The 11,687-nt window shown below is 39.8% G+C and overlaps 1 protein-coding gene across 1 annotated transcript; it reads right to left on the bottom strand.

The window, feature by feature from the left end:
- On the bottom strand, nucleotides 1–2,699 carry LOC137599095 (angiopoietin-related protein 4-like). Its single transcript, XM_068319779.1, has 7 exons — nucleotides 2,103–2,699; nucleotides 1,845–1,955; nucleotides 1,651–1,738; nucleotides 1,100–1,213; nucleotides 895–990; nucleotides 512–796; nucleotides 1–409 (listed from the first exon to the last, which is right to left on the bottom strand). Exons 1-7 carry the CDS (start codon nucleotides 2,577–2,579, stop codon nucleotides 246–248), a joined length of 1,335 nt encoding a protein of 444 aa, XP_068175880.1. The 5' UTR covers nucleotides 2,580–2,699; the 3' UTR covers nucleotides 1–245.
- Nucleotides 2,700–11,687: the final 8,988 nt, after the last annotated feature.

Below are 11,687 nucleotides of genomic sequence, written 5' to 3' on the forward strand. Positions count from 1 at the left end.
AAAATAAACATACAAATGAAAACTATTACAAAAACTATACAGTAAACATGACAAAAGAAACCCTTATGAAGGGAATAAAGTTACAATGTCAATATGACTGAAGTGTCCACAAGACAAGGGATTATCGTATAGCATAGCATATAAATATGATCAATCTCCTGAATAGTCAAGAGATTATTCATGTGCATATTACATCTGTTTATTGCTGACATCGACGTGAATAATGTCTTTGGTCCTTTGCTTCTTTATTGTGTCATGGCGGCGGGTGCAATCTTCAGCAGAGTGCTCTTCACAGAGATCTTCAGTCCTTGTGAGGAGGTCCAGAACATCCCCTGTCTTCTGGGCCGCTGTCGTCTGAAATACCTGCCATTGAGATTTGACTCACCGCAGCTGCTGAACCACCAACCACCTGCAACAAAAATATTTTTTTATTCTCAGCTCTTCCATGAAGCTCTCCAGACAGCTTTCATTTTACTTGTTGACCTTTGGAGGTCAGGGGGAAAAATCGTACCTGAGAGCAGATCAGCACAGTTGACATCTGCAGTGAGGTCGTTGTCGGCGTCGGCTGTTGAGAAGGGAAGTCCCGAGGCTCCGGTAGACATTATGGTCTCCTTATTTCCGGTTGAAGACTCATCCAACAGATGAAGGGTGAACTTCTTCTCTTCTCCATCTAGCTGGAATCGATAACGCGCCGCCGGTGGCTGCTGTCCTGCCCAATCCATGAGCTCCACCTGCAGGATGTACTGGCCTTGGCTGGAGAGGGAGTGAATGTTTTCCAGGCCCAACCAAAAGTCACCTGAAGGGTGACAAAATGTTGAGGTTAATTTTCACCACTGAGGTCTAGTGATGCAGATATTTCATTTGATTTTTTTTTCTGCTTGTTGTTGTTCTCACCATTCAGACTGCCGAAGCCTCGCTTATAGCTTTCCCATTGCAGATTGAAATTCTGGGATCCATCATGGCGTTTTTGGATTACGGTCCATCCACCCTCTGCAGGGAAAAAGAAAAGGTTGAACTAAAGATGCCCAAAACTCTCGCTAAAGTATGAGAGTTACTTTGATTTATTTTAATTCTTGCTCTCGGGCACTGCTTTCCTTACCTGAAGTCATGTCACACAAGACGTTGAACGGTTGTGAGTTCTCTGTCTGGATTGTGTAGATGCCGCTGGTTCTTTGTCCCTGAACGAACAACTCATGACAGTCTCTGGCCAAACCTGAGAAAACCATCAGACAGAAAACAGATCAGCAAATGAATCATGCAGAAGTTTTTTGTCTTTTTTTGGAGAGCACACACAGAGTCAAGTTCAATGCATCCTGTAACCCGACAGTACATGAGGCCCGTTTGTGCATAACTGTAAAAGCTGTGTCCAAGTTTCCACCGATCTTTGGACTTTATGTGAGCTGTTCTGCCAGCAAGTCGAATCTTGTTAATTCAGGTACAAAGGTGAACTTTTTTGCTCATTTCAAAATAGCAGAGTGAATACTAGTGGTGGTAAAGTCTGTAGCTTACAGAAAAAAAACGCTAAAAAAATATAGCAGGAGAAATGATGGTGACGGTTTAATGTTTGAACAGCTACTAATCAAAGTATTTTTAACATAATTACTCATAGATCTCATCTTAACTTCCCGTTTCTGAAAATGTTTTTCTCACCTGATTGATTCCCATCATTTGCTGCCTCTCCTCTCAGTGCCGTCTCTTCATCTCTCCGTCTCTGTGATTTCACCCTCTTATGTGCAACCTGATGGATCACAAAGCAACATCAAGAAACTCAAATTTTGTTTTTCATTGCTAAGGTTATTTTGACCGAGCGATCACAGGTTTGTTTTCTCAGATGTGTCGCTCACCTTGTTTTGCAATGCCTGCAGGTGAAGACTCTGTTTCTCTAGTTTATCTTGCTGCTGTCTGATTTTCTCCACCAGCTGATCGATGCGTCTGTTCTGAGCCAACATCAGCCTCTGGAAACAGCAAAAATGACAAAATGCATGAAGCAACAATCCTCAAACCAGATAATAGAATCTATGCAGACTCCACAAATCACATTGGTCTCTGTCCAGTTGAAGGACGAGTCTAAAGTCTAAATGAGATAAAAGTTTTCTCCTCACCTGGATTAAAGGGACTCCTGTTCGATCGCTGTAGTTGGTGTCCACAGATTGCGCTCCAGCCATCTCATCCTCTAGTCTGTCCATCCTGGAGTTGATGTCCTCGTTCTGCTTCTTCACCTCTTCCACCTTCACCGCCACCTCCTTGGCCAGATCTGCCACCAGTCTCTCCCTATCCTCCACCTCTTTATTTCTCGCCTTCAGACCTTCATCGTGCTCCAGCTGCTTCCTCTCCAGCTCGGCCACTGTGTCGTTGAAGGACTTCAACTTGGTGTTGACGTCCCTCATCTGGGCTTTGGTTTTGTCCACGTGCTCCTTCAGACCCTGGCCCAGCTGCAGGAGGCCATGAGCCACTACATTCACGTCGTCCCAGGAGGCATGCTTGCCCTGGCCAGGCAGTGCTCTCACATCAGAGGGGAAACCAGCTCCTGCCTGCACCAAAGTAGTCAGCAGGAGGATGAGGAGCTGTGGCATCTTCATCTTTGAGTCAGCTGGAAGTCTGTGATCAGTTTCAGTATGAAGGATGGCTCTAGTGTTTCCTTCTATTGTCTTCTGCTGCTTGGGATTGTGAGCGTTTTTATTGCTCTGCACTGCAGCAGAGGGCTGCTCTGATTGGTTGTTTGAGCTTGGAGGCAGGGAAGAAGAAGGGTTGGGGGTGTGGAAAGTTTTCCACAGTTGTAACCCGTCTGCAGACTGGGACCATGATGCAACCGAAGCTCTGAATTTCTGATTGATCGCAGATGAACTGAAGAACTTTATAAGCCTGTGTCTGATTGTTTTATCAAAGAATTGATCAGTTGTTTGATTTGTGAAAAATAGTTTATATTTTACCTACATTATTACAATGCATAATGTCAAATATAAGGTGCATTGTTTATCAGACTCAAGTTTAATATTATTTCTATAACTGTCTCTATATTACTGCTGCTACTTCTACATCCCTACATTCTAAAGATATGCAAACTTAAAAATAAGAAGTGTGTATCAAATTTCTACTTCAATCCAACAAAAAAGTTTCAAATCTTAGTGTCAAACCTTATCCTGGTTTCATTTTTATTACCCGAATAAAGGCTGATTAAACGCCGAGGCAGTGATCGCTCTCTGAATTTACAGTTTTTACTTGTTTTGTCCTTCACAATCAAAATGTTAAAGATTTAATATCGTTGTTTATTTCTGTTTTCAGTTATGCTGTGTTTTCATCATGAATGTGGAATGCTGTAAAACACTCATAGATGAGGGCTTGGTGTGAGAAGTAGAGGAAAGTTCAACCCTCATGCCTCACTACTGATGACAAAAATCACACACACACACACACACACACACACACACACACACACACACACACACACACACACACACACACACACACACACACACACACACACACACACACACACACACACACACACACACACACACACACGTGTTGGACTGATAAAGGCACACATGTCAGTCACACAGTCTGTTTTGTCCAAACGCGGCTCTGACATTAAATCAGCATTTAAAAGATCTATTCTACTAAGAGAATGAAAAACTGCATATTGATAAAGAGATTATGGTATATTAAGATAATAAATAAATTAACTCACAAAATAAATATGAATGTTTTTAAAGAATGTATTCCGATATTCAGCTCCTAACTTGTTTTGCCTCGCAGTCCACACTTCCAGGACACTTTAGTGGCTCTCGTACTGTTGACTAAAGGCTAACTTCAGCCTGCTAACATGTTTATAGTGACCATATCAACCACACTCTCTAGTTTGCTGCTAACAGTTACTGAGTGGTTCATGTATTTCACGTTTTTAATCCATATTTTATTGGTGGATTATAAATGATACCAGATAGTGATTTATAATCTACTATTTTGTCGTTAGTAATTCATACTGTCTCTTTTTCTAACTGTGTTGCTTTTAACAGGTCATTTAATAAAGATATATCTCATTTCATCTCATCCCATCTCGTCTCTCAAACTATCTGACCAGGATGAAAGGTCTTACACACATGTCTTCCCCAATCAATTTCCTGATTTATTTTAGTCTGGAATAAATAGTGGGCAGACCGACTCTGTCTCGCATAGAGAAATGTAACTAGACACTAAAAAAAGAAGCTTAAGCCTGGTTAATGTTTGACTTGAGTCACTGAGTAACACGCTTGTTTTGGTGGCAAATAAAACAACAGTTGTTCCCTTTTTTAACCTAATACTGAAATGAAAGTCCTTAAATAGATGATGACTCATTTCTCAGACTGACTCAGGAAACAGATCAAATTAACCTTTCAAGAATATCTAGCATTTGCATTACATTCAAAGAACAGTGAGATAAAAACTTCACAAACATTGACATTATTTTTCTTACTGCTTGAAGCCCCGTTACTTCATGTTAGATTCTGGGTTTGTCAAACTGAAACAGTGGAGTTTTCATTTTCTCCATTTGTCTGTGCAGTTCCCCTCGAGGTTCTCTAACTTCCTCTCACAGGTCTAAGTCATACAAGTCTAAATTATAATGTCAGCAGCTGTATGGATATGAGTCTCTGTCCTCAAATAGTATGTCACCACTGTGATCACCTACCTCTCCTTGCCTCTTGCTTATTGTCTGCTAGGAAAGGCACCACAGCCCCATGACCCTGCAAAGGATTAGAGGTTATAGATGATGATGTTCTGTATGTGTTCCTAGCAGAGCTTCACGATACATCATTGTGATCTGGATTAAAACACGACACTGAATACCCAGTGAGTTTCTGTGAACACAGTGCTTTCTGTTCAGTGTGATCCGGTGTACGTACGCCTGAGCCCGCCACTCTCCAGTGATGTCATTTCACCAGAACAAAATGTACCATTTTATAGGTGAGGTCGTGAATGGATGTGCAACTTGCATCTCTGCTCCTTGGCTGACTTATACTAACAATTGACTTCCTGTAAGTGTGCATGTATTCTGACACTGCAAATTATTTTTTGACAAAAAATTTATTGAATTGTTTAAATTGTGCAGTAAAAAATTGTCATACTCAACAAATCAAGAATTTTCTGTTTGCTGGTTTAAAGTGATATTTCCGATAATGGCAATATTCCTCTGTAGACATTAAAATAAGCTTTGTTTCATTTGCTTAATCACTTTAAGGATTTTTAAAACAAACAAAGAATCCTTGATTCATTGTAGACATTGAATAGGTAATTTTCAAAACACTTTCTTGTTGCTTAAGTCCGTCACAATTTGTTTAAAACGTCCTTTTGAAAATCAACACTTTGGATTAATATGACACAATTTTTCGAACTATCTCCCACGACGAGCTGGCTTCTTATCTGGGGTGTACCCACTTTCACCCATACTCAGTTGGTATAGTCTCCAGCAGACCCATGACCCGCAGCTCTGAAAGGCGGCTGCAGACGAGACGATTGGGTTCATCTCGTCTACAAGAAAAAGGACGGATGGAATTTTTTCTAATTAGCCTTATTTAAGGTAAAGTTCACTTCCTGACCTCATCCTGTGGGGCGCCGGTGACTCCCTATTGAGTCAGAGCTGCCCAGAGTTATTTAAGGTAAAGTTCACATGAGCTGCAGATGATGTGTATTAGTCTGAATGATAGTAACACTAAACCAGACAAGATCAGGAGTTGAAAATGGCTGGAAGAAAGGTGATAAATGAGCTCGCTGTCCTTCAATTTAAGATTAAAACATGTGTATCTGCTGATTGTAAATCTTGACACATAATTTTACATCAGTAGGGTTCTGTACCACATCTAGAAACATTCCTGACTTGTTTGAGTAGCCCGAGGGCACCGTTCAGATCACAGCAGGATAACATGTCCCATCAGATCTGCACATGCACAGTACGTGAGCTTCCACAGCAGCGAAGTGGGGAATGGTCGCTGTGGGTAGAGATTGTTTTTCAGCACCAGTGGGTTAGTGTGTGAAAGGTGAAAGCTTCTGTCACGTGTCTGGTATGTTGCTTCACCCTCACGTCCACAAAATACCTTTCATCTGGGCTGAGGATCAGCTGGACATCGATGTGAATGAGCGGGGATCAAGTCCAGAAGAGCTGCATCTGGATCTGATTTTAAGTTTCATTCTTTAGGGTTTCATTACAAGTTATTTTAAATCACAGGCGGTTTGAGGGATGAGATGCTTGGTGGGCTAAGGTAAGGTACATGGCTGCTGGATGGTTTCATCCATCCTCTTATGGACGAGATGATCGTAATTAGATTTCCTCTTTGCAGGTCACAGGTGTTGCAGGAGCTGGTCCCAGCTGGCAATGGGCAAGAGGCGGGGTACACCCCGGATGTGTTGCCAGCAAATCAACATGAAGCACAAACAACCACTCTCACACTCGTAGTCAATTTAAAACTGATCATTTCCCCCTAAAAAGCATGTCTCCAGAGGCGGGAGAGAGCCAGAGGCAGCGGATTATTCAGTGTGAATCTTTTACTTTTTAAAATGGATTTCGGCCTGCGTATTCATGTCTTTCTAACTAAATACAGGTTTCCACAAACACCCGTCTGACCGGGCTCATCCACGTTTTAGCTCATGGAGGTCGCTCGCTGTATTTGGCACCAAAGGAAAGTGTGTGAAAGGTGATAAAACTTCTTGTGCTGACGTCACGGGAGACTCCTCAAGTGCAGCTCTTGGATGCTGTTCAAGGGCCGATTTTCTTTTTCATGGGCTTCACCTTTTACCCAGATTCCAAATGCACACAACATCTGTATCCTTGTGTTCTTGTCGGCTGGGACTGGTTTGCCTCTTCTTTTCTTTTTTTTTTTTTACAGTTTGATTCTTCAGCTTGCACTTTAGCCCAGAAAACAAAGTTATTTCCCCAGAGGGCATTCACTCCCTAATCAGAGTGGAACAGGCACACGCACATGGAAAAGGCTTTTGTGCACTTTGTTAATTCAAAGGTTTTCATCAGTCCCGCCGATCGGACGAAGCCAATAAGAAAATGGATAGAGATAGACGGATGAATGATTTTCATCAGTTTCTTTCTTTTTATCATTCAACAGTAAATTTGTCATTTCACATACCTGTCATGTTTTTTGTCCTTTAAGTAATTTAGAACAAAATTTAATGTAAATTATATGCATATTTTCTGTGGTAAAATTAGATGAGGATGCCACTCTAACCAAGACCCTCAAAGGATCATTTCAAATGACACAGTGATAATCTTACTTTTTCTTTTCTTTTTCGTTTTCATTCCTGAGAGTGAAATAACCCAGTAATTATTGATGTATTACTGTAAAATGTTCCGTATTCATGTTCTCCCCAGAAAAAGAAAAAAAAAATCACTGTGATGATCATTTATGAAGTTTCATCCACGACCATTTTGTTGCTCAGATTCAATGTCAACTTTTCCTCATATTACGAATCAATATTACATCTTGATAAGCGGCTAAAGTGCTTGTAGAATATTATAAGGCTTAAAGCCAGAGAAGCATCGATAATAGTTTAACTGACGGCAGCCCCCCCCCCCCGACAAAGAGAGGAAGCTGAAATCCTGAATAACTGAACAAGTTAGTGAGTTTAAAGCCCATCAGCTATCAGACCTCTGCACATAGCCAATCAGGATGCGATCTGATTATCAGTTCTCGCTTGACTGCAGAGCCCCCACTTCAGACATCAGACTGGTATGTAGAGAAAAATATTTTCAACGCTCTTTGACCACCCAAAGCATGTTTAGACCTGTTCAGACTATGACTGGTATTAGAGTTGGACTTAGTCAGGCTTTGTTTTTGCTGAACACTATCTGAGTTTTGTCCTCAGTTCCACTGTTAATGCTCGTGTCAGGAAAATTAACTTGCGCTTTTAAAACGTACTCATTTTTATGAAATTAGGAAGAGCATTAAAGTATGGAACCTGTTAATGTTCCTAGGAAGAGATGCAACAAGAGACGTACCGACAATCTGAACTAATCCTCGAACTCCCTGTTCTCAGTATTACGTGAAATATAAATAACTTGTTGAACTCTGTTCCATTTCAGGAAATTTGTCCCAGCAGACCTTTCTTTTTTTCATGGTATTAACCCGGTATTACCTCTGATTTACTCACATGTGGCTCTGCTGGTTCACTGCTTCCCCCCGTCACATTACTTAATACTCTGCAGGGCATGGCCTCCGCTGTGAGACAGGTCAAGTCTCTCCCTCACCAGGTTCACCTTCAACCCAGAAACCACGAGGCAAGGCTAAGGTTCTGAGAATCACTTAAATTATATGTTGAAACATTTTTGAAACAGCATGTAAAGACGGCTCGTTGATTATAGATTTACACTCACAGGTAAGAAAAACCCATTTGTCACTTTGAAATGGTTAAATTTTGAAATCTCAAGTCTTTTTGTCGTGTTTACAGAATAAATATCCAAAATGAACCTTTTCTGTTTTTGTAAACTGCAGGTGCAAATTGATGCAATGCTTCACCGCTAATAAACATTATATATTTTTAGTGCCTAAAGAAATCCTCTATTAACAACCACATTGGAGAGTCATTGGAAGAAAATAGAGAAGTAATTTCCCTTCGAGGATTATTAAAGGATTTATTTACAGCTGAAATAAAAGAGATGCTTCTTTTACTTTTTAAAAAAAAATTTTTTTTTTAAAGATCTTCTAGGATTTACTTTAGCCCATTCCAGTCAGAGAAAAGATTCAGGAAATGTTGTCATCCATGTAATCTTTATTATTAAAAAGTCATAATTGAAAGTCACCAGACTACTTCCTCCCTTGATTATCTATGAAATCTACATTTCTTTTTAATGAGCTTCCCATAGGCTTTAAATATGTATCAGCTTCTCCTTCAAGATTGTTTCTTAAATGATAACCAGACGTGAGTCCTTTGTGACCTTTACCTAGCTCCTTCAAGTTCCTCCAGCTGCAGATAAGGTCAACATGATGAGGGATTCATTAGATCTAATGACATCAGGAAAGGCAAAAGCACATTTCACATCTACCTTTCATATGAAGTAAAGGTAAAATCCAATCTAGTGGATTTGAGTCCACTAATGAGCCTGAAAGCCTGGATTTCAATCCAGGTATCATCTATGGGCAGTTTCCACATCCTTGACAAGAACAGCTTTCCTCAGGGTATTCTATTCCTTTCCCTCTCTGTGATAAACCGATGACGCCTCCATGGCGTACTTGTCCTCTCTCTAATGTCAACCGCGATGGGATCCAGATTCTTGGAAACAATAAGCGGTGCGGTAAATGGAGGAATTGCTGGATAATCTGGCAACAAGTGGTTCCAAATTCTCCACAGATCTATGCTGTTCGGGCCCCTGAGGTGTGGAACTTCCTTTCAGGGATCTCAGCCAAGCAAACTTTCATATATCCTTTCGTTATTATCTTTACTCTATTTTGGTTGTTTAGAAGATTTTGTAAAAGTTTTTGCAATTACTAAACGGTCAATTATTAAAGCAATTTTATTACCAAAAGGTGCTTTATGTTAATTTTACTAAAAAAAGGGTAAATAGATGCATTATAAGAAAAATCGCTGATTGAAAATAAAGATAATCTCCATTTTATTTCCATTAAACTTGATTGGATGTGAAGTGTCCAAACAAAAGAGCTGCTTTCCCTCCTTAGAGGCCTTGAAACCAAATTAAACATGTTTATGGCTTCTTCCTGTTTGACTCCACCTGAACTCTCCTTGAGGCCCACAGATTGAAAACATGTTTTGCTGCCAGTGTCTCTGGACTTTGATTCAAACTACAAGTAGACAGAGGTACCGGTGATCTGACACAACCATCATCTCCATATCAAGATAGTACAGCACTGTAATTATTTCACGTAATAGTTGGCATCATGAAAAATAACGTGATTTACAAATAATTTTTGATGAATGTCTTCTGTTACCTCAATCATACTCAAAAAGTCTTGCACCTAAGCTGAGAATATTTACTTTAAACAGCAGTTGGATGGATCAGGGTCTGTTTGTGTCTCTTTGTTTTCATCTGATTCACAAAGCGTGACCCTCTGGACCAGAGGTCGGACCGACCTGCAGGAAAGAGAAGCTGTAAAGTGACACAATGCCTCCAGCTAACTTATACTTCCTCCATCAGAAAGCTGCACGAGCGGACGTCTGTTGTGAGGGTCGGGCTGGGTGAACTGTCGATGGAGGCTCACCTGCAGTCATCCCTTTTCACCCATAATGCAATTTGTCAACTTCACTTTAGTTAATTAACATTTAAACTATATTACTTTTACTTTCACTAAATAACAGAAAACTAAAATCCAGTCTTGAGAGCAGTGGTCTCCTGCCGGAAAGCTCTTCAGAATTAAAAGGCCAGTTCACTTGGATAAGCATTGTCTAAATTTCTCATGCTGAGGATGACATGCTGAGGACTATTTTGATGTAAACAAGAGTCCAGCACCAGTTGAAATATCTAAATTTTGTTTTGCAGTGAAATCTTTAAAACAAAACAACCATGAAGATAATATGGTAAAACATTAATTCTATTTTATTTGTTTCAGGAATGTGATGAGAACCCTACGTGGTCATTGAAATGGCACGTGGATGAATGCTGGAGAAAAAATAGAAATTGGACCTTGAACCATTTTGAAAGTTTCCTAACACATGTTTGAAGTGTCAATAACTTTTGCACCCAGTACTGGTCGAACTTACTATCAAAATATTGCTAAACATTAAAAGAAGTCTTATATTAAAAAGAAAAACTTCAAAGGGGAAAAATGAAAGGAAATCACACATCATGTATGAAGTGAAGCACATGTAGTCTAAATTCTCTGAATAAAATGTTTGTTTAGCTGCTGCTGAACATCACAACAGCAGTGACATAGTTATTGTTAGAATCATTTCCTTATTCTGACGAAGTGAGAGCATCAAAAGGAAAGAGAAACTTAATCTGTTGACTTTGACTTAAACTCTACATTTACTGCAAGCACGTTTAGGTCATCCCTCACAAATGTAAATTTTACAGTAGTTGTACACCTCAGGACCAGAGAGTCATGAAATAATTCAATGATTTATGTGATGAACACACACACATTTATCTGGCCAGTAAGGTTAAGAACAGCCTATTAAATTCAAATTAGCTAAAAAATATATTTTGAAGTTGGTGATGTTGCTTCATGCAGAAATTCCTCATGTTGAATTAGGTAATACCACTGTAATACCTTGATCCTAGAGGCCTATTACCACCTGAAATCATGTGTTCATCATCTCAAGTGATCAGTTATTGAAATGCAAAAAGTGAAGAAAAAAAAAAGAGAAGCTAAAACGAATCATTATCTGGTGGCAGTGCCAGGTCTCTTCTCTCTGTTAGCCCAATACATATCACAGCAATCAAGATATGTAATGTATATCATGTTGAAATAAGCTGACCGTGTATGTTTATGTCTGTCTTATTGTTCGTTGTCACGATATTGGCCCTATATCATAATGTGAAAAACATTATCCAATCTGCACCGCAATCTAGATGTGCTTCAAGTTTTTCCCAACCCTGACTTGGTCCTAGATGGCTATGCAAAACCTTTTGTGATATTTTGTGAAGAATCAAACCTTGGGGATCATGGATCACACGGCAATCAGTTTGAGTAATTATCATCTCTTTATACCCATGAGACATCTTAATTGTGTGTTTGTATTTTTCTGATCACTTT

The sequence above is a fragment of the Antennarius striatus genome, chromosome 7 (genome assembly GCF_040054535.1).
Source record: "Antennarius striatus isolate MH-2024 chromosome 7, ASM4005453v1, whole genome shotgun sequence".
Lineage (NCBI taxonomy): Eukaryota > Metazoa > Chordata > Actinopteri > Lophiiformes > Antennariidae > Antennarius > Antennarius striatus.

Bases quoted from the DNA above. Each gene is read 5' to 3' on its own strand.
- LOC137599095 (XM_068319779.1), bottom strand. From the start codon at position 2,579: ATGAAGATGCCACAGCTCCTCATCCTCCTGCTGACTACTTTGGTGCAG. The intron at 1,214-1,650 runs GTGAGAAAAACA...TGGTTTTCTCAG, and splicing joins AAATGATGGGAATCAATCAG to GTTTGGCCAGAGACTGTCAT. The intron at 991-1,099 runs GTAAGGAAAGCA...TTTTCCCTGCAG, and splicing joins CTTGTGTGACATGACTTCAG to AGGGTGGATGGACCGTAATC.